Source organism: Drosophila melanogaster, chromosome 2L (genome assembly GCF_000001215.4).
Source record: "Drosophila melanogaster chromosome 2L".
Taxonomy (NCBI): Eukaryota; Metazoa; Arthropoda; class Insecta; order Diptera; family Drosophilidae; genus Drosophila; species Drosophila melanogaster.
The window spans coordinates 16765203-16788767 of NT_033779.5; the positions used below are offsets into that span (position 1 = coordinate 16765203).

A 23565-nucleotide genomic window follows, 5' to 3' on the forward strand; every position below is an offset into this window, starting at 1 on the left:
GTGAGAAAAGACTAGAGAGCAGCAAACCCTGCACCGAAAATAAAGGAAAAAAACACTCACACTTGAATGAGAACTGAAATCTTTTTCAAACTATAAATATTCCTCAAAAAATGTTTGAAAGTTGTTTTTGTCCGAATTCATGAGTTGTTTTTTTGCGTATTCTTTTTCCGCTACACAATAATCATTGTTAAATATTGAATATTCAAGACGGACCAACTCATTACGAAAAGTATTTGTCGAAAATACCTTGCAGTGGGTGTATATACATTTATCATATAATTCTTTGCCAAAAATGTTGCACATGAAATTTTGTAATTTTGCTTAAAATTATGAATAATTTCTGTGTCGGAATTTGACATCGTTGTAAGAGGGGAGACTATTTCAATTCTGTTGGCATTTATCATAATTCTCTTTGTCAGCATTATAGATTTGATAAATTCTCGACAAATCGCTACAACACGAATTTCATAATGCACTCGTATTTGCAATCGTATTTGTATTGGATTTTAGCATTGAAACCTAAAGATTTTCGCATCGCATTGCTCTGAAGGACGCCGACTACATTGATTTGATGTGGCATTTCTCTGTCTATCTATCTATATCTAAAGTATCTCTTCAACTATGTGTTTTATTTCGTTTTTTTTGCGTGCATTGCAATTGCTTGCATGTTCTAGCCCATCTATGTTATTTTGAAGTTCACATCATTACTTTTGGCGGACATGTGCTTGCTATGGCCGATCCTTAGGCTAGATAGATCATCAATCATTAACTCAAAGGATCGGGTTTTTTCGTTCTACAACTGAACGATGACCAAACGAATGTTTGTAGCCATTGATAGCATACGATCGGTCTTCTCGAACAGCTGTTTAGCCACTGATCGTAAAGTGATCGCAGATTAGGAGGAAAACCACATAGCGCCGCCTGATCGCAAGCATTCCCCCTGTATTCCACCCACATTGGTGCCAGATCGGATTGGCATTGAGGTGACCAAAAACCAAAACCAGAACAAAAAGCGAAAAATGATCACCGAGAAAAACAAATAAAGATCCCACCATGCCATGCCATACACACATGTGTGCGTCTAGAAATGATATGTGAAATAAGTAAAAAGAAAGCTCCCCTTGGAAAGAGCGAGGGATTCCGGCGGAGAAGAATTGCCTCACGGCGGAAAAGTTGTCATTGAAATGAATTTTACTATTTGACTAATGGGAGAATTGCGAGAGAGCCTACGCAATGGCAATCGTCGGAGAAGGAGCTTTCCGCTCTCGATTCCGCAACGATCCTGATTGCATCATATGCTCACACATATACCATATCCACCATCCCGCAATCCCCCATAGAAATGCCCACTTGCTAGAGAAGAGGAATAGGAATCAGAGCAGCCAAGTGCTAGACCGAAAAAGGGAGCAAGAAAAACCGAAACAGAAACAGCGCCACGCACACCGATCGTCGAATCGAAAAGCTTTCGGGGTCTTACGGGATCCATGGGTATCAAGTTGCCCCGTATAAAAGGCAAGTTTACCGGTTGCACGGTTCAGAACGGCTTTCGAGCGCGTAAGTGCAACACCTTTGATGTGCGATCTCTGATTTTTGGATATTACCACCCAGCAGCAGTAGCGGTAGCAGCAGCATCAGCGGCAGCAGCAACAATTTGACCTTTTGGTCAAAAAGCATAAAACTAAAATAATTATTACTACCTATATATATTTATATATGCAACAAAATCGAGAAATTTAAAAAAGTGTGTGTGTGGTGCTTTAACTACGATCCGAGCGAAAACGGATCTATTAAAACTCTGTGACAATCAGAACAGTGAACCGGAATACCTCGGATTATCGTATCGAATTGGATTACAAATAACAATCTTTTCTTAGGAAGTACATCAGTTACTTAACATAACCTATAGGCGTTAATTTGTTTTCTGAGAAGTATGCAACTATCTTCAACTTCTTGTGTAACAAATCTTTGACTTTCGATCATATCAGCGAAAAAATCTGAAAGTGAAGTAACAAGGATATAAGGAAACTTCTTTCTTACTTTTAGGACTCTCACAAAAAACTAGTTTATCCTTTCTCGCCCAAGAATTTTGGAATAAAAGACTTTCATCGTTCTAAATTTCGACTACTTAAAAAATTCTAAAGCAAATAGATCATTTAAATGTCAGAAAGAGACAGCCAGCTGTTACTTCATCAAATGAAAAATTCGTGTTTCGATGTGAGTTCGAAATGCTGTAATAGCCATTTCGAATTACTGGCGAAATGATTTCATACACAAATACCTGTGTGGCCGAGACATATGCGTATGCATACTATAGAAAATAGATTTAGAATACTCGAATTCGTTGTCGGCTCATATACATGGGCGAAATAATTTCGAATATGTTTTAAAAATAACCAAAGACATTAGAAAGAGATCGCCAATACTTATACATTATGTCTATGTGTGCCATGTGGTAGCATGAGCCAAAAAGCTTCTCGAAATTACGAATTACATATAGACGAATATGTATGTGACTTTAGTTTCGAAATAATTTCGAGAATTTTAAAAATAACGCATTCGTTAAAAGTTCGCGTCAATTCGAATCGAATTTTCGATTGTCGATTTAGTGTGGATTGTCGAAAATCGTTCCGCCTTCGAAGTTTACTGAAAGGAATCATTGCGATCTCGTGAATTGCTTGTATGAGAACACGCCACCATATCGAGATACCTGTTCAAAATATCGAAATCGCGTTCCAAACGGTAGTAGTTACCAGTTGAGTGAGTTGTGGTGACAGTTTAACCTCTCTACATTTGTAATAATAAGCATTGTTTTGGCGTATCAATAGTCTGTAGATTTTTTCACAAAGAAACCTGGAGAAATGTACACAAATATCTAAATGAAAATTGGCGTTACGTAACAAATACCAACGCCCCGAAAATCCGTATATATGCAAAGCATTCTGATATATATATATATAAGTGGTATACATATACATATTCGTATCGGATCCGTGATCTATATTTAGGCGACAACCCACACAATTCACTTGTTGTCTGTTTATAACAAAAACAACAACACAAGCACCGACCAGGCCTAATTAACTTTGAGGTGTGAGATAAAATCAAAGCCACACATAAATAAATATCCGGTTACGGTAACGGGAATTTCGAAAGCGCGAAACGGGAAAAATGTTCATATTTGGAAATCGAAATTAAATTTCGAAATCCTATCCACGCACACACGCGTAGAACTGTTATAGTGTCCGCTATTGCTGCTGCTGTCAAAATGGGTCAAAAGCATAAAATCCATAAAAGAATCAGACTTCGAAACAAAATTCCAAAAATAGTATGCTTTTCTGAGAACCATATAATAAATATTATTTTTCTTTTGTATATTTACAGGGAAGTTTTGGGCTCACGACGCGATTAACAAAGAAATTTTGAAAAGTCCCAATATTATTTTTCGAGTTTTTAAGTTTCTAAACGAAATTTAAGCAAGATGCCGAAGCCAGTCGCAAATCAGGAGGATGAGGATCCCACCCCATACCTGTTCGTGTCTTTGGAGCAAAGGCGTATCGATCAATCGAAACCCTATGACTCGAAGAAGTCTTGCTGGATCCCCGACGAGAAGGAGGGTTATCTCCTTGGTGAGATCAAGGCCACCAAGGGCGATATCGTCTCCGTTGGTCTGCAGGGTGGAGAGGTAAAGTCATCGTCTACACGAGGCTTCAGCATAAAAAAAAAAAAAAAAAAGCTATTGAAGAGTCTTATGGTCGACCTAAAGTGTTAGTCAATTGTTACCCAATGGGAAAATCTTCTTGGTACTACTACTACTACTACAAGAAGGGTTTTTCAATGGATAGCATAAGACTGGGACTTTGTCATGACCTCATACACTTCAATAGCTTATAATGTAGCCACAAAATTAGAATGAAACTATAGATTTCGCCTACATATACGATTAGGTACGAGATATCAAATCCGAGAAGGTGGAAAAAGTCAATCCACCAAAATTCGAAAAAATTGAAGATATGGCCGACATGACCGTGCTTAACACTCCTTGCGTTTTGCACAATCTGCGTCAGCGTTACTATGCTAAGCTCATCTACGTAAGTGTTGTACTGCCAGAAACTCACTAATGTATGGGTATCTCTTCTCTCTCTCTCTCAATCTCAAAAACGAACTGCTAACCCAACGTCTAACCAACAAATGTTGTACAAAAACTAAACATAACCAATCGAACTGAATCCGACAAACCGAACGAAAATGATAAACAGACACGAGACTTAAAGAAAGATCTGCTCCAGCAAGTGAACCCCCCGAAATACGAAAAAGCCGAGGATATGTCCAACTTGACATACCTTAACGATGCCTCTGTGCTCCATAACTTGAGACAGAGATACTACAACAAGCTGATCTACGTAAGTAATTGCCGATCAAGGGTGGCACACAAGTATGCGTTCTATGTTCTTACCCAACCGCTTATCTACCGCCAATCACTCACACTTATGAAAAAAAGAAAAACATCCCAAAATTTTTCAAAATTCGATTAGAGCTGCAACTAGTCTCCGAAGCTTTGAAGTATTTAACGCAATTGAGTAGACTGCTAACCTTAGTCATTCGCTCCTTTTTCGGACTTATGAAACTCATTTTATTAAGCCCTATGAAAAAAAAAACATAACCCCAGCTAATTCCTCATTTCCTGTGACGTATGCACTAATCCAGCTTGTATTAAAACGAATCTTGGCCGTCCAGTCGGATGAACCGCACAACTGGAAAGAAAACGGTTCTACACACAGCACACACACCACACAATCAAAGCCACAAGAATTGGTTCTCAACGCACAATGAAAGTCGAGCTGAAAACCCCCAAGCAGACCATCAATCATTACCCCAATCCAACCAGAAAAAAACTTTAAACAAGTATCCTGAAACATCGTAGTTAGTTTTTTTTTTTAAATTACTTATAACACAAAACCGAACACCAAAAAACTGGTAGACCAAAAGACAACCGAAACTGTTACTAAAAATCGTAATTATAAGAAAAACTTATTTGAAACTTTCCTCTGTCTATGGAGCGATTACGAGCACTCGGAAAACTGAAAACTTAAAACCGAAACAGTTGCTAAAAACTACAAAAGACAACTGGAGTGGCTCTGAATCGCCCGATACAAAAACTAACTTTCCAACGATTCTAACATATATGAATTTATGCAAAGATCTTCACGATATTAACAAGCAACTTCTCTCCCATCTTTCTTGGCCAAAAAAACAGACCTACTCCGGTCTTTTCTGCGTTGCCATCAATCCTTACAAGCGTTACCCCGTGTATACCAACCGTTGCGCTAAGATGTACCGTGGCAAGCGCCGTAATGAGGTGCCACCCCATATTTTCGCCATCTCTGACGGTGCCTACGTCGACATGTTGACCAACCACGTGAATCAATCTATGTTGATCACCGGTGAGTCTGGTGCCGGAAAGACTGAGAACACCAAGAAGGTCATTGCGTACTTCGCCACTGTTGGTGCCTCCAAGAAGACCGATGAGGCCGCCAAGAGCAAGGGCTCCCTGGAAGATCAGGTTGTGCAGACCAACCCTGTGCTTGAGGCCTTCGGTAACGCCAAGACCGTGCGTAACGATAACTCCTCTCGTTTCGTAAGTAGTCCCGCACTCGATAGATCACCATGTTGGAACTGAACTAATTTGAACTTATCCCCTTGCAAACCAGGGTAAATTCATCCGTATCCACTTCGGACCCACTGGTAAACTGGCTGGTGCTGATATTGAGACCTGTAAGTTGTCACTTTAATACGTTGTGAATATTGATCCGGATCCTAATGTCATACTCTTACCATTACAGATCTGCTGGAGAAGGCTCGTGTCATCTCCCAGCAGTCCCTGGAGCGTTCCTACCACATCTTCTACCAGATCATGTCTGGCTCCGTTCCCGGTGTTAAAGGTATACAATCGTCTCACTTACTCATCCATACATCCTTCATTCAGAGAATCATCGAACTATCTAGTTCTTTTTAAATCTCTTTTAGTTGTGGTTTAGGTTCAAGACACACACACGAACACAAAACACAACCCACACAAACCCATTCAAAATTGATTTCATAGATTAATCGATGTACTTTCTATATACACACTATCTGTCTAGACATTTGTCTGTTGACCGATAACATCTACGATTACCACATTGTCTCCCAGGGCAAGGTCACTGTAGCCAGTATCGATGATGCTGAGGAGTTCTCCCTCACCGATGTAATTGCCCTCTCCTTATTTGATTCTAAATTTCGTTTTTATATTGTTGATTGACACTTAGATACTTATAATTTATTTGGCTAAACTACTACTATTTGATCTATCGTAATCTATTTTAGAGCAATTTATAGCTAGTTGGTTAACTATTGCGTACCGCTATCGTATCGTAAATGGATTAGGCCACTCCCCTATATCCGCTTAGCTGTAGCCCAATACTATGCCATGAAACATCCCAAGGAACGGATATTTGGATACTCATAGTAGAAAGCTTTCACTGAGACCCCCAGCCCTCCCCCCACCCAACACCAAAGTAGTACTAACCCATTTCATATCCAACTAACTTAGATTCAAACCCCTTCAATAAGATCATTATTGAACAAATTTCTTTCTACCTCTTCCACATACCTTCCACCAAATACCTCAACATACAACTACACCCTTCATAACAATCGTACAATGTTGTTCGCATATATATCGTGTATATGACATATAAAGAATACTGTCTGCTCTCGAACAACATTTACGACTATCGCATTGTCTCGCAAGGCAAAACGACCATACCCAGCGTCAACGATGGCGAGGAATGGGTCGCCGTGGATGTAAGGCCATACAAAAATGGTTACTTATCTGCATTATCGTACTACCCACGAAAACATAACATAACCCACACAGTGCATAACTCCTAACTTCCTTCTGTGTTGTACACTCAATGTTGTCCAATATGATTATTCATGTACATATATATATATGTACGTTTTTCCATGTCCTAAATTTCATGTCCTGGTCTTATTCTAAATTCACAAAGCTTGCCAAGCTAGCAAAAAACTATAACTCTTAACCTTATATAGAACCTAATCAACTTAATCCAAATAATGTGACTTAGACCGATTTTATGATAATAGGTAGGGTTACTTTCACACAAAAACACATATCCCTTTACTTAAGTTATATGATGACATATCATCGAGTCTTTTTGTTCGCGTAAATTAGAGATGGTATTTCTGGGCCAACATATTGGTGATTATCCCGGCATTTGCCAGGGCAAAACACGGATACCCGGTGTCAACGATGGGGAAGAATTTGAGTTAACTGACGTAAGTTGAAGTGCAGGTCCAGTGTGTGTTCCCAAAGCAAATCCTACTCCAGCTCGGAACTGTTGTAAAAAGATATCTTCTTAACCAGTGTTACGTATTCAATTTTTTTTTTCTTTTTAAACTCCACTGATGATGTTTGATAATGATCCGAGCACGATCATATTGATCTTTCGCTCTATGTAGTGACGGCTATGACATCTGTGTACATATGGTTAACTTTCAAGTGTTATTCCGGAATTATCTTGAGTTACTGCTCTCTCTCTCTATCTCTCTCTCTCTCTATCTATATATTCTTATTAGTTTTTTTTTTCCCACGTAGTCTTGCATCATAATCCAAAATTCCGCTTGTACCATACACAAAACCGAAGCCACTTAATAGACCCGAATCCCTCAGCTGGGAGCAGGAATGATCTCTGTTGACCTAGCACTGAATCTGTACAGTTGAACCCTCTCTCTATTCGATTTCTCACTTGACACCGGGTTGTAATTGATTGTCATAAAATGATTGAACGAGATGAAAGCCTGCTCCTGGCAAAGAAAAAGTGCACAAAGATAATGCCCAAGTCGAAGACACATACACACACACACACACTGCAAACACTTCACACACCACAACACAAAGCATTAAGCATATGGCACATGTGCATTGAGGATGTGAAACCCTAGGCTTAGAGCATAAGTTATGTTCTTCTTGCTAAACCAAAGAAAAACCTCTTTTCCAACTATGTGTATGTAGAGATGTGCTTCCTCTCCGATAACATTTACGACTACTATAACGTATCCCAGGGTAAAGTAACTGTACCCAACATGGATGACGGTGAGGAATTCCAGCTTGCAGATGTAAGTGGTCGCCAAACCAAGCACACACTACCCCAAAAACCCACACAACAACTGCACCTCACCCACACACACACACACACACACACAGACACACTATATAGACACTTTTCGTATATATATATGCATCCAATATCGGTAATGTCTGAACGACAAGGAACCCACGAACCGATGAGCTATGCCAAACACACCGAAACCAACAAATATATTTTGAGTGTTTTGTGATTATCTTTTCTTCCATGTTTTTTTTTCCGTTACCCAAGTTCCGTTTCAAAATCCGATCCCAAAAATGGAACTTATAGAGAATAAGAATGATGGAATGGCGAATGTCGCAACCCTTGCCCGAAAAAGCATCCTAAGAATCGGTCTTTAAGCCGATGTCCTGTCAATTTCTTTGTACCTGTACCTAATACGAATGTCCTGACTACGACGATTCTGTTTTACTCGACTTTGACTTTTATGCCTGGAATGTCATTGCATCATGTTATCCTAAGATATTCATAATTATAGATAGAAAAAAGAGCGCGTGTGTGTGAATACCCCTGTAATTTGTACCTGCAAACGACACTTTGTACAAATTCAAGTTTGTATTCCTTGTGTCTATGATAGTTTAAGTGTGTAACGGCTAAAGACTGACCCAAAAGCCGTCCTCACCAACTGGTTGAGAAATATAGCACGTAAACCTCACAAAAAAAAAAAAAAACAACTAGTATGTCCCACAGAAAGTTTATATTTTCATCTGCCTTGTTTGAGTTTAAGCAACCCGGCAAATCACGCGTTTCCCAATGATTCCGGAATACTTAAGCCACCTGGTAAACCTAGCTATCCGTAGCACCCGTAGGTCTACTAACCATAACGCTGTTCGATACGAAATTATTTGTAGTCTATAGTAAAATCGTTAAAGCATGTTGTGCATGATCTACTAGATGTAAGCTACACTGATCCACAGAAAAAAATGCTCAAAAACAAACCCAAAAAAATAATGCCTATAAATGCTGATTAACCAAAGGATGTTAAATGACACCATACTAAAGCTCCGCAATTTTTCGCCCCGAAACCTTTATACCAACAGCAAGCCTTCGACATCTTGGGCTTCACCAAGCAGGAGAAGGAGGACGTGTACAGGATCACCGCCGCTGTCATGCACATGGGTGGCATGAAGTTCAAGCAACGTGGTCGCGAGGAGCAGGCTGAGCAGGACGGCGAGGAGGAGGGTGGCCGTGTGTCGAAGCTGTTCGGTTGCGATACCGCCGAGCTGTACAAGAACTTGCTGAAGCCCCGCATCAAGGTCGGCAACGAGTTCGTCACCCAGGGCCGTAACGTCCAGCAGGTCACCAACTCGATCGGTGCCCTCTGCAAGGGTGTGTTCGATCGTCTGTTCAAGTGGCTGGTGAAGAAGTGTAACGAGACTCTGGATACCCAGCAGAAGCGTCAGCACTTCATTGGTGTACTGGATATTGCTGGTTTTGAGATCTTCGAGGTGAGTATCGGACGGATCGGGGACTTGGTCTGAGTGAAATCCTCCCAGGGTGCTCACTTGTGGCTCACTCTGAGGGATTTTAGTCAGATGTAGCTGGTGATGACTTAGCCCAAATCATTTTTATGACTGGGTTACCCCATCACCAGTCGACCTGCTAACACACGTCTCTTAAAGATTTAGATAGGGATTCAGACTCCGATTCAGAATCACTCGGGGAACAACATATGTAGGTGCAACCTATCTTCGCACTAAAACGCCCACCAAACAACACAAAGATACACTGCAGCACTATCCGTAGAGTTACCTTGATAGATCACTATTATAAATTGTAAATATTCCCAACTCCAATGTAGTACAACGGCTTCGAGCAATTGTGTATTAACTTCACCAATGAGAAACTGCAGCAGTTCTTTAACCATATCATGTTCGTCATGGAGCAAGAGGAATACAAGAAGGAGGGTATTAACTGGGACTTTATCGATTTCGGTATGGACTTGCTGGCCTGTATCGATCTGATTGAAAAGGTGCTTAATAGATTCAAATTACTCCATGTTTTCTCTTTGCGTACTTTGAATTGTGTGCACATGAAAAATGCACTGAATTATTTTCGTTTGTTATGTCATGTCTTAGCACTTTCAATGTGAATCGAAATCTGCGGATGGGTTTCCGCCACAGTGATCTCAGGTAATCTGTAAAATGAGTGTGTTCTGAATGTCAGGGAATTTTGTTGGCATGCCCCATCCAAGCACTGGTTTTAAATATTTTGAATATATACTCATCCCATCAATCCGCACCATTTCCCCCTAAAAAAAATATGATATCTAGTACAACGGTTTCGAGCAACTGTGTATTAACTTCACCAACGAGAAGTTGCAACAATTCTTCAACCATCACATGTTCGTTTTGGAGCAAGAAGAATACAAGAGGGAAGGCATTGACTGGGCCTTCATCGATTTCGGTATGGACTTGTTGGCCTGTATCGATCTGATTGAAAAGGTTCGTCTCCTCCCAACCAACCTTCCTAGCCAAAAATTATCCGCCATCGCTCGTTGTTCTGTCAACATATATGAATAAGTTTATTTATAAAGTTTTCGGCACCCTGAATGGCAAATCATCTAAAACTGATGATCCCAGTTGGGGGTAGCGTATATATACAATATTTATTGTTTCAGTCATGCGGAGAAGTGCGCCCATAAGCGTTTTCTAGCTCCATTATATATATATATATATACTATAAGCACACAAACCCACATCCATGTCATGCCTCTCCAGAATGAAGAATCCCCAGAAAGAGTTCGAGGGAAAACCGAGAGTAACTAACCCAACGAAATCAAACATTGAAAGCCACATCCAAATTAACACCGCTTTATCTTTATGTTACATATTGTTCCGTTCCTCGATCTAGTACAACGGTTTCGAACAATTGTGCATCAATTTCACTAACGAAAAACTGCAACAATTCTTCAATCATCATATGTTCGTTTTGGAACAAGAAGAATACCAACGCGAGGGCATCGAATGGACCTTCATTGATTTCGGCATGGATCTGCAATTGTGTATTGATCTGATCGAAAAGGTACAGACACGGCCATAACTATCTATCAGAGCAGATAGCCCAAGCTGACCATTACACAATAATACACAATTGCGATTAAAGTGCACCTTGAAGAATGATCTAATATAATATAATCTAATCGATATTAATTTCCGTTAACCTAGTTATAAGATCGCCTTAAGCTAAACAAGCACCAACAGTTAATGCATTTGCAACTTTACGACTCACCACTAAAATTGTAAGGGGTAAGTCCTATGTACTAATGTGTTTTTGTAAGTCGTCTTAGTGAAGCGATATGCCGCTTACATAAAATGTTTAAAAGTTACTTTAGTTTAAATGCGTGCTTTTACTAGAAAACAAAAAAAATATGTAACTAGCCCCACAGATGCATCTTGGAAGAAACTAACGAGTGAATCTTCGCTTTTTCTTACCACTAGCCCATGGGTATCTTGTCCATCCTGGAGGAAGAGTCTATGTTCCCCAAGGCCACCGATCAGACCTTCTCGGAGAAGCTGACCAACACCCATTTGGGCAAGTCGGCTCCATTCCAGAAGCCCAAGCCTCCAAAGCCCGGTCAGCAGGCTGCCCACTTCGCCATTGCCCATTATGCTGGTTGTGTGTCCTACAACATCACCGGTTGGTTGGAGAAGAACAAGGATCCTCTGAACGACACCGTTGTCGACCAGTTCAAGAAGTCGCAGAACAAGCTGCTGATCGAAATCTTCGCCGATCACGCCGGTCAGTCGGGTGGCGGTGAACAGGCCAAGGGAGGTCGTGGCAAGAAGGGCGGTGGCTTCGCTACCGTCTCGTCGGCCTACAAGGAGCAGTTGAACAGCTTGATGACCACTCTGCGTTCGACCCAGCCTCACTTCGTCCGTTGCATCATTCCCAACGAAATGAAGCAGCCTGGCGTGGTTGATGCCCACTTGGTCATGCACCAGCTGACCTGTAACGGTGTGCTTGAAGGTATCCGTATTTGCCGTAAGGGCTTCCCCAACAGGATGATGTACCCTGACTTCAAGATGCGGTAAGTATCGGTTGCAATGGGTTCTTAGGTATTATATACAACATAATTAATACACTAGCACTTAGACACTTAGTTCAAGTTCAGTTAGAGTACAGCACTTTCGGTCACTTGTACATGCACCAGTTAGATTTATGAGTAATCTATTTATTATGATCGATTATTAACGTGTGAATTGTAATACTCAACTATAGTTACATGATTCTGGCTCCTGCCATCATGGCGGCCGAAAAGGTGGCCAAGAATGCTGCCGGAAAGTGCTTGGAAGCCGTCGGACTGGATCCCGATATGTACCGCATTGGTCACACCAAGGCACGCACGCAAAAAAATTTTCCTTTTTATATCCACCTTGTGTATGCAAGCGAATGTACTCACTCCAATTGTATGACTAGTGTATCTTTCAATTGAATCCCCACACGTTGATCCTCGTTGTATGTACCATGTACCGTACCAGAAATCAATTCCAGTTTCAGTGCTGTGTTTAGGTGTATCTCCGTCTTAAGGCTTACTGTGTGTATCACGATTTTTTCTGAGTATGGAATCAAAAACGAACTCTACATCCTGACAGGTACCAGATCCTGAACCCCCGTGGCATTAAGGACCTCGATTGTCCCAAGAAAGCCTCCAAGGTTCTGATTGAGTCCACCGAGCTGAACGAAGACCTTTACCGTCTGGGTCACACCAAGGCATGAGAAAGATATTTATTTAACTAAGCTTAATCTGGCACAAGAACTTCAAAATTTTTGCAAAAGCAGACACTTATGAGTGGATGGCTCAATAGAATTTTTATGTAGTCAATAATATTTGATACGGTGCTCAAGAAAACCTCAACGGGAGAGCTCCCCAATACAATATACCCATATATACATTCACACTTTACACACAGAAACCAGGTTGATAAGTCAAAAAATGTTCCGGGTGGGAACGATGGTATAAATATTTCCATATTGCAGCTATCAAATCCTGAACCCAGCTGGCATTGTTGGCGTCGATGATCCCAAAAAGTGTGGATCCATCATTTTGGAATCCACCGCATTGGATCCCGATATGTATCGCATTGGACACACCAAGGCATATAAACGTTTCAATCCGTTTAGAATTTTCATGCATTTTGGACTTATTTCTTTCTTCTGCTCCTTCCCACAATTAGTAGATTTGAAATATATCCCTTTCACACTTGACGAATACCACACAGCTCGTATTCGAATCCAATTCTTTCAATACAAAACAATTGAACTTCACTCGTATCTCAAATGCCAGTCAGAGGCGATACGAGTCAAAAGCATCCACAAATGAAATACAAAACCAATACAGCATCCAACAGATTTTAGGCGCCCTTTAGGTAAACAGCAACATAACTCTACTAAGGGCGCTCAGTTCAGCACTTCTCTCCCCAATCCCGGAAATGATATGATATGAAATCCCACTCCAACACGCACACACACATGTAGACACGAACACCTAAACACTCTTAAAACCCCAAAGCATGGGTTCGAAAGTATTATTGTAGAAGTTCCTTTTTGAAAGACTTTCTTGTTAAGATCAACTGTAACTAACACTAAGGTATAAGCTAGAAGTACTAAACCATAAATCGATACTTAGAATACTGTAGTATCATTTAATGTTGATTATCATCATCTATATGTGACCATATAGCTACCAAATCCTGAACCCCAAGGGTATCAAGGGTATTGAGGATCCCAAGAAATGCACGAAGGTTCTGATCGAGTCGACCGAACTGAACGATGATCAGTACCGTTTGGGTAACACAAAGGCACGCACAATCAAACATTCTATATACACTTGATTACTTCAAAAACTCCTTTTGTCAATGTCTCCAAAACTGATGTCCAGACATACATTTACACTTTGCATCAACAAACTGAAAACATCCATGGAGTCGGACCATGTCGAGATGGAAACTAAGCAAAAAGCTTAGACTCTTGACCGGGGACACTCTGTTCGCATGTCTTTTTTCTCTATCTCTCTGTCTGTATAAGTTAATAGAAGGACACACACACATACATCAATCCAGATCCTTCCCAAACACCCAAAAATCCTTCCCAAAAGATAATCCCAACCCCACAACCACCAAACCCAAAAGTTCATTGGTGTATCCGTATTAGTAGTAACTTACCTAGACGTAACTCTACTATTTCCTAGTCATTAGTTGATTAATCTAACCCCACCAAAACCAATACAAAATTAGTTAGTATGTATGCCATCTTACACTAACCAAATCGTTTGAAACTAATTAATACAATACCTTCAAACTACAAACCCCCATACAGCTACAAGATCATGTGCCCCAAGCTATTGCAGGGCGTTGAGAAAGACAAAAAGGCCACTGAAATTATCATTAAGTTTATCGATTTGCCCGAAGATCAGTACCGTTTGGGTAACACAAAGGTATATGACTGACAATATATCTTAAACATTCATTCACAAACTACATCATCTGCACTCTATTGTTTGAATCTGGACAATGTTTCCCAGTCCGCTTAACTTGACTCAAGCACCATCGAATTTCACAATTCGTCAGGGTTTGATTGAGGTTTAGGCCAATCGGTAGATATTATCAAGACTCACTTCACACTTCTGCACACTTGCACAAGATATATAACTTCCGGTTCTGCCATTCCTAGCCCAATCATGACTTTTCCAGCTGCTAGTACACAGCTTTAGTCAATGATTTGGCAAGGGATTGTTTGATCTGGACTTCTATATTGACTTTCTTGGTCTCATCTGAGTGTTTTCATCTGCCTGTATTCTAATCCCATTTGCATCCGTATACTAAATAAATATATGTTTTGTTTGTATGTGTGAGTTTATGTACCTTTCTGTTCTGTTCTTGTTTGTACCATCCATCCCTCTATCTATCCCAGTTCAACCTGTCCAAAAGTGTTTTTGAAGAACCGCTTAAGCATAAGCAAAAAAAGAAAAAATGAAAAAATGAATGAACCTACGCCGTCTGAATGAGTTTCCCCAGAAGCTCCCAGAACAGTGTTGGTTCCGCTTAGTGCACGCGCTCTTCAGTAGATGGAACCAACAGAAATCTAACCTATTTTCTTTCCCCCCACCCAATCCAAAATCTGAATACGGAAAAAAAACAGGTGTTCTTCCGCGCCGGTGTCCTGGGTCAGATGGAGGAGTTCCGTGATGAGCGTCTGGGCAAGATCATGTCCTGGATGCAGGCATGGGCCCGTGGTTACCTGTCCCGTAAGGGCTTCAAGAAGCTCCAGGAACAGCGCGTCGCCCTCAAGGTTGTCCAGCGCAATCTGCGCAAGTACCTGCAGCTCCGTACCTGGCCCTGGTACAAACTGTGGCAGAAGGTCAAGCCCCTCCTCAACGTCAGCCGCATCGAGGATGAGATTGCCGTGAGTATTCCCCCAGAACGAATGAGAACGAGACCAGCCTGGGTCTGGGGACTTAGTGGTCTTTGGTGATTCGATGCGGATGAACTTGGACAGTACAGTTGCTGGTGGCAATCATTTGGTGACCGCAACACGTTGATGTAGCCATAGCCCTGGTGTGTCCATTCCATTTGGTCACTGTCTGGGGTAATTGGATGAGCTGGGGCAGCTGCAAGCAGCAATCAAATCCCCAACTCAATCTTATTTTAGCCAATGGTCATAAACATTGTTTCGATGCGAAATTCTTGCGCTTAATTAAGCACACATCTTAAGCACCTGCAGCAGGGGCGAATGAGAGGGAGAACCACCACCCACCCACTACCAGCTGCCCAAACATATCGATACGATCTGATTCCAATCGCTGGGCTAGCCAAAAATAGACGCTGTCATAATCTTTTCGCACTTTCGGGCCAAATGTGGCCTCTATGTGTGTGCCCCAGGCGAATCATTTCGCTGGAATCCAACAACTCTTCACCTCTCACATTTTCATACACCCAAACCCTCCCCCCCATACGTACAATGTACATATGTATTTAGGTATGAATATTTTTCGAAAGTTATGACTTATAGTCTTGGGATCTATTCTTGGCACTGCCATATAGCTGGGGATTTTTTAAAGAGCCACAATTAGTTTGCCAATTAGCTTGCTAATTAAATAATAAAAAATGCCCGAGGATGCCCACGTATAGTTCCGATCCCCGATGAGTAATTTACCATGCATATGTACATCCATACGCACGATATTTCTAACCGATCTATATATACCTAAGATGGTACACCTGCTGGTCCCGCCGCACAAGTGCGACTTGATAGGCCCCATACCGACGCAATATAGCATTATAGCAATGCCAGCAATTCGTGAATTATGATGGCTACCTCCTAACCAAGGCGATTACACACATGCCAAGTGGCAGCAGCTGCCATTTCGCTGCTCTGCTCTGCTCTGCTCTGGTGCCGTTCTGCTCGCATCGGGGCGTTTTTGCTAATTTTATAGCCAAAGTGGCCCAGTGCATTTGCAGCAGCCATTCCAGTTGTATTTGACCAGTCGCCGTCGCGGTAACGCGTACCACAAAAAATCGAACCCCTAACGAAGAACCAATCGATCTGAGCAAAAGAGCCACATTGGGCCACAGAGCATCTTGACTGGCATCAAGATAACGAATTCAAATTGAAATTGTATTGTAGTTGACAATTGTGAAAAGCCCCTTTTCCGAGAGAGTTTCACATTTAATTAGGAGTTATTGAAAGTGATTTATCATCAATATGGCCGATGAAAAGAAAGCCAAGAAAACGAAAAAGTCCACCGAATCGACCACACCCAGTGCCACTGAGGAAGCAGCTCCAGCCGAAGCTGCTCCACCAGCAGAGACTGCAGAAGCTGCTCCTCAGCCCGAATCGACCGCCGTCGAACCACCACCAAATCCCCAACCAGCTGACGAGATCGGCTCCGGCAACAACCCTTCTAACCCATCAAATGCCTCTAATGACTTACAGCGTCTGGAGGAGAAGGCCAAGAAGGCTGAGGAACTGCATGCCGCTGAAGTGAAGGTGCGCAAGGAGCTCGAGGCCCTCAACGCCAAGCTTTTGGCTGAGAAGACCGCTCTGCTGGACTCCCTGTCCGGCGAGAAGGGTGCCCTGCAGGACTACCAGGAGCGCAACGCCAAGTTGACCGCCCAGAAGAACGACCTCGAGAACCAGCTGCGCGTAAGTATCCCATTAATCCCATACACTAAATCCCATTTATGCGATGGCATAAATCCAAGTGCCACGAAAGCGGAAAACGCGAAATTGATCAGAGGCAATCGAGCATGAAAGTTGCTCGGCTATTTCTGGGCTCTGGCGCACTTGGCTAAATTTAGGAGTGACCCATCGCCAACTTACTCAGCCACTTAACACGCCCACACAATTTTGTTCAATTCCAATAGGATATCCAAGAGCGCCTGACTCAGGAGGAGGATGCCCGCAACCAGCTGTTCCAGCAGAAGAAGAAGGCCGATCAGGAGATCTCTGGCCTGAAGAAGGACATCGAGGATCTGGAATTGAACGTCCAGAAGGCCGAGCAGGACAAGGCCACCAAGGATCACCAGATCCGCAACTTGAACGACGAGATCGCCCACCAGGATGAGCTCATCAACAAGTTGAACAAGGAGAAGAAGATGCAGGGAGAGACCAACCAGAAGACCGGTGAGGAGCTCCAGGCCGCCGAGGACAAGATCAACCACTTGAACAAGGTTAAGGCCAAGCTCGAGCAGACCCTCGATGAACTGGAGGATTCGCTGGAGCGCGAGAAGAAGGTGCGCGGCGATGTTGAGAAGTCCAAGCGCAAGGTTGAGGGCGACCTCAAGCTCACCCAGGAGGCTGTTGCCGATCTGGAGCGCAACAAGAAGGAGCTCGAGCAGACCATCCAGCGCAAGGACAAGGAGCTGTCCTCCATCACCGCCAAGCTCGAGGACGAGCAGGTCGTTGTTCTGAAGCACCAGCGCCAGATCAAGGAACTGCAGGCCCGCATCGAGGAGCTCGAGGAAGAGGTCGAGGCTGAGCGCCAGGCCCGCGCCAAGGCTGAGAAGCAGCGCGCCGATCTGGCCCGCGAACTCGAGGAATTGGGCGAGCGTCTGGAGGAGGCTGGCGGTGCCACCTCTGCCCAGATTGAGCTCAACAAGAAGCGTGAGGCTGAGTTGAGCAAACTGCGTCGCGATCTTGAGGAGGCCAACATCCAGCACGAGTCCACCCTGGCTAACCTGCGCAAGAAGCACAACGATGCCGTCGCCGAGATGGCCGAGCAGGTTGATCAGCTCAACAAGCTGAAGGCTAAGTAAGTATTGCGAATATTATTAGACTTCTGGCTAGCTTTTTCAGGTGCCAACGCTATCGAGATAGAGAGATCTTGAAGGATCTACAGTTTACAGTCTTCTTTCGAAGAGCTTTGGTTGCCGAACCCAACATAATAGATATTTTGCTCTTTTTTACCCATTTGCTAATCCAGGGCTGAACACGATCGCCAGACTTGCCACAACGAGCTGAATCAGACTCGTACCGCCTGCGATCAGCTGGGTCGCGATAAGGTAATATGTCGTGATAACTGGCGCCCGAGCAGGGACGTCCAGCGATTCATACATATACAGATCCATACACTGAACACAGCATGTTCCAACCAACAAATAAAAAAAAAATGCTACCACACAACTACGTACAAACGAACTACGTCTGTGTGTCCCTCTATCTCTCTCTCTCTCTGTCTAATGAAATTGAAGGTTATTTGGAAAAAAGGTTCAACGCAAGGAAAGCAATTCTCTCGCTTCTCGCCTCTGTATTTGTCTCTGTCTCTGTCTTTATCCCCCACAAAACATGAACTAACCCGTGAAATACGAACCTCTGTGTCTCTATCTATCTGTCTAAACCAGGGCTGAGAAGGAGAAGAACGAGTACTACGGCCAGTTGAACGATCTGCGCGCCGGTGTCGACCACATTACCAACGAGAAGGTATTGAATTTGATCTCTACACATATTATTGCTCTCATCGCGATGCTGTAAATTTATATGCTGAAAGTTCTAGTTTAGCCACGTCTACTACATCTGTGTATAGTATCAACGTAGTTGCAACGCAACCACACCGAAACTCCAAAAGAAAATTTGATTATGTAAAAACTAAAACGACCCACCACCACTAAAGTAATATCCAAGCTTGATCTACTAAACCCCAAATGCCTTGTACAGCCACTTGACACGAAACCAAAATGCCACACTTACAATCAATTATGAATGTTCCCAATCCCCATCGTGAAACTAATGAACATCCATTGCTTAAATCACTAATAGGCTGCCCAGGAGAAGATCGCCAAGCAGCTGCAGCACACCCTCAACGAGGTGCAGTCGAAACTGGACGAGACCAACAGGACTCTGAACGACTTCGATGCCAGCAAGAAGAAGCTGTCCATTGAGAACTCCGATCTGCTCCGCCAGCTGGAGGAGGCCGAGTCCCAGGTGTCTCAGCTGTCCAAGATCAAGATCTCTCTGACCACCCAGTTGGAGGACACCAAGCGTCTGGCCGACGAGGAGTCGCGCGAGCGTGCCACCCTTTTGGGCAAGTTCCGCAACTTGGAGCACGACCTGGACAATCTGCGCGAGCAGGTTGAGGAGGAGGCTGAGGGCAAGGCCGATCTGCAGCGCCAGCTGAGCAAGGCCAACGCTGAGGCCCAGGTGTGGCGCAGCAAGTACGAGTCCGATGGCGTTGCCCGCTCTGAGGAGCTGGAGGAAGCCAAGAGGAAGCTGCAGGCCCGTTTGGCCGAGGCCGAGGAGACCATCGAGTCCCTCAACCAGAAGTGCATTGGCCTGGAGAAGACCAAGCAGCGTCTGTCCACCGAGGTGGAGGATCTGCAGCTGGAGGTCGACCGTGCCAACGCCATTGCCAACGCTGCCGAGAAGAAGCAGAAGGCCTTCGACAAGATCATCGGCGAGTGGAAGCTCAAGGTCGACGATCTGGCTGCTGAGCTGGATGCCTCCCAGAAGGAGTGCCGCAACTACTCCACCGAGCTGTTCCGTCTTAAGGGCGCCTACGAGGAGGGCCAGGAGCAGTTGGAGGCTGTGCGTCGTGAGAACAAGAACCTGGCCGATGAGGTCAAGGATCTGCTCGACCAGATCGGTGAGGGTGGCCGCAACATCCATGAGATCGAGAAGGCCCGCAAGCGCCTGGAAGCCGAGAAGGACGAGCTCCAGGCTGCCCTCGAGGAGGCTGAGGCCGCTCTTGAGCAGGAGGAGAACAAGGTGCTCCGCGCTCAGCTTGAGCTGTCCCAGGTGCGCCAGGAGATCGACCGCCGCATCCAGGAGAAGGAGGAGGAGTTCGAGAACACCCGCAAGAACCACCAGCGTGCCCTCGACTCCATGCAGGCTTCCCTCGAAGCCGAGGCCAAGGGCAAGGCTGAGGCCCTGCGCATGAAGAAGAAGCTGGAGGCTGACATCAACGAGCTTGAGATTGCTCTGGATCACGCCAACAAGGTAGGTTCAACCACTGATGCCTAGGCACACCGAAACGACTAACCCTAATTCTTATCCTTTCCTTTAGGCTAACGCCGAGGCCCAGAAGAACATCAAGCGTTACCAGCAGCAGCTGAAGGACATCCAGACTGCCCTCGAGGAGGAGCAGCGCGCCCGCGACGATGCCCGCGAACAGCTGGGTATCTCCGAGCGTCGTGCAAACGCCCTCCAGAACGAACTGGAGGAGTCTCGCACTCTGCTGGAACAGGCCGACCGTGGCCGTCGCCAGGCCGAACAGGAGCTGGCCGATGCCCACGAGCAGCTGAACGAAGTGTCCGCCCAGAACGCCTCCATCTCCGCTGCCAAGAGGAAGCTGGAGTCCGAGCTGCAGACCCTGCACTCCGACCTGGACGAACTCCTGAACGAAGCCAAGAACTCCGAGGAGAAGGCCAAGAAGGCTATGGTCGATGCCGCCCGCCTGGCCGATGAGCTCCGCGCTGAGCAGGATCATGCCCAGACCCAGGAGAAATTGAGGAAGGCCCTCGAGCAGCAGATCAAGGAGCTGCAGGTCCGTCTGGACGAGGCTGAGGCCAACGCCCTCAAGGGAGGCAAGAAGGCCATTCAGAAGCTTGAGCAGCGCGTCCGCGAGCTCGAGAACGAGCTGGATGGTGAGCAGAGGAGGCACGCCGATGCCCAGAAGAACCTGCGCAAGTCCGAGCGTCGCGTCAAGGAGCTGAGCTTCCAGTCCGAGGAGGACCGCAAGAACCACGAGCGCATGCAGGATCTGGTCGACAAGCTGCAACAGAAGATCAAGACATACAAGAGGCAGATCGAGGAGGCTGAGGAAATCGCCGCCCTCAACTTGGCCAAATTCCGCAAGGCTCAGCAGGAGCTTGAGGAGGCCGAGGAGCGCGCCGATCTGGCCGAGCAGGCCATCAGCAAATTCCGCGCCAAGGGACGTGCCGGTTCTGTCGGTCGTGGTGCCAGCCCAGCGGTAAGTTATTGAACAATGGCATCAAATGCCTTCATCATCACTACCCTTTAGCCCTTAAGACCCCACAATGACCTTACCCACTCAGAGAAAAAAGTAAATATGAAAGCCCATTTGAACTTCTCTCAATCGAACACTTCTGAGCCTTCATTTTGCTGCATCAGCGCCATCTCCATTCACGTTATTTCTGGATCAGTTATTGAATAATGTGTATATTCTTCCCTTTCATATTGCTCGCGTATGCTCTGCTTCCACTTACGAAAACAGATCTAAGCCTGAGGCATCACCATCGAATAAAAAATCTATATAGCGATCCAATTATGGTTCATTTACGATAATGAGAGAACAAAAACCATGCAAAGAGAATTATAGCTTATAAGAATTATTATAAAATAAATACTAATAACAATAATATAGATGCATCACATGACATTCGCTAGCAGACAAAAATGTATAAATTAGAGGCCACCCCAATCAAAAATCAATGGATCAATTCATCGAATACCAACCAAGAATGCGTTCATTTTGACAGAAAACCAGACAAAAAGCCAAAAAAATATTGCAAATAAAAAAGCAAGCAACCAACGCAGCACCAGGCTAAATCAATCGAAATGCTTTCTTTACCACTATTTACAAAAAAGAGAAAAAACAATACTATTCTTCCACTATATTATTATAAACTGTATTTGTACATGTGTACTGCAGCCGACAGCGTCAAAGGGCCGCAAGAGCGCGCTGCTGGAGCAGTAGAAACTTTCTTGAAACATTTGTAAGTGGACGTGTTCGTGCACGTCTTGACCCGTTCTTGTTGTGTCGGAACTCATCCCTCCCACTCCCGCACACGCACACCAGTCAGTCAATCAACCGCAGCTCATCTAGTTGTCTCGCTCACTCGTTCGTTGTCGTTGCTCATAGTATCCGTATCGTCTCGCTGTCGTACTCGTCAAGCGTTCTCGCTCCACTCTCATTCGACACAAGCAAGACACTCTATCTCTCGCTCGAAGAGCATTTACGTACCTCAGTTACCGTTCTTTCACCGCGCCACTCGCTGGCACTACAAAACGTGTTCAGGGAGTGCTAGTCGTACTCGTTATCGTTCTATCCCGTGCAGTCGATCCAACATGGCGACTTGTCCCATCCCCGGCATGTTTAAATATACTAATTATTCTTGAACTAATTTTAATCAACCGATTTATCTCTCTTCCGCAGCCCCGTGCGACGTCCGTTAGGCCACAATTCGACGGATTGGCCTTCCCACCAAGATTCGACCTTGCTCCTGAAAACGAATTCTAAATGCCATTTCATTTTTTAATTTATTTTAAATGATATTTCATAATGATTATGTTTATGATTTTAATTTAATTTCTTAATTTAAAAACAAAATAATAAAACTATAACAAAATAAATATCGAAAACGACGGGAGGCAAACCACCAACAACGCCAGATGCACTTAGGCAAAAAAATAAAATCATATAACAACAATCGATCACCATCGATTAGCATACATAATACATAAGTGATCAGTAACAGGCTATTGTGTAAGCGCGACATTTGCCATGGGGACACTGCTCGCTGGACCTGTATTTGTATTTGTATTTATATATTTTTATACAACTTTCGAAATGCATTCAACCAACTAACTATGAAAGAACCATCGACTCTCAACCGAACAACATGAGAATAATCGCGAAACGTGAGCCCCGTCAAAATGAAGGCCCCGCGGAGGTGTCCGCCGGTAAATGTCGCCCGCAGTTCGAATATTTTGCTCTATATGTACTCCCAATATTGTTTGTCATGCAGACCAGACAAGACTTACGGACGACACGAGCTACACACTGCGCTTATGTTTATGTTTAACTCTGACTCTATCTAACAATGATAGGGAGATAAGATCATCACTTGACACTAAATGAAAAGTATACAAAAAAGGAACAAAATAAATGTAAATCAATTTA

At 43.9% G+C, this 23565-nt stretch overlaps 1 protein-coding gene across 21 annotated transcripts; it reads left to right on the forward strand.

The window, feature by feature from the left end:
- Nucleotides 1-1363: 1363 nt before the first annotated feature.
- Mhc (Myosin heavy chain) lies at nt 1364-23564 on the forward strand. 21 transcript variants are annotated; one of them, NM_165190.4, is made up of 19 exons: nt 1364-1554; nt 3382-3682; nt 4257-4400; nt 5255-5635; nt 5709-5772; nt 5841-5939; nt 8075-8178; nt 9248-9655; nt 10009-10179; nt 11648-12237; nt 12429-12546; nt 15348-15611; nt 17142-17351; nt 17573-18459; nt 18631-18709; nt 19464-20639; nt 20707-21612; nt 21877-22378; nt 22819-23564. In NM_165190.4, exons 2-18 carry the CDS (start codon nt 3479-3481, stop codon nt 21880-21882), a joined length of 5811 nt encoding a protein of 1936 aa, NP_724008.1. In that variant the 5' UTR covers nt 1364-1554; nt 3382-3478; the 3' UTR covers nt 21883-22378; nt 22819-23564. The 21 variants fall into 21 exon arrangements, with proteins under 21 accessions (NP_724008.1, NP_001162990.1, NP_724009.1 ...); NM_001169519.2 differs by lacking the exons at nt 8075-8178; nt 10009-10179; nt 12429-12546; nt 18631-18709 and adding exons at nt 6141-6244; nt 10481-10651; nt 14526-14643; nt 19049-19127 and having other exon boundaries at nt 1532-1554; nt 22315-22378; NM_165191.3 differs by lacking the exon at nt 12429-12546 and adding an exon at nt 13188-13305 and having other exon boundaries at nt 1532-1554.
- Nucleotide 23565: the final 1 nt, after the last annotated feature.

Excerpts from the sequence above, each read along its gene's own strand:
- Mhc (NM_165181.3), top strand. The coding sequence starts at position 3,479 with ATGCCGAAGCCAGTCGCAAATCAGGAGGATGAGGATCCCACCCCATAC. Across the intron at positions 6,245-9,247 it reads AGGAGTTCTCCCTCACCGAT|CAAGCCTTCGACATCTTGGG; the intron begins GTAATTGCCCTC and ends TTATACCAACAG. Across the intron at positions 19,128-19,463 it reads ACCACATTACCAACGAGAAG|GCTGCCCAGGAGAAGATCGC; the intron begins GTATTGAATTTG and ends AATCACTAATAG.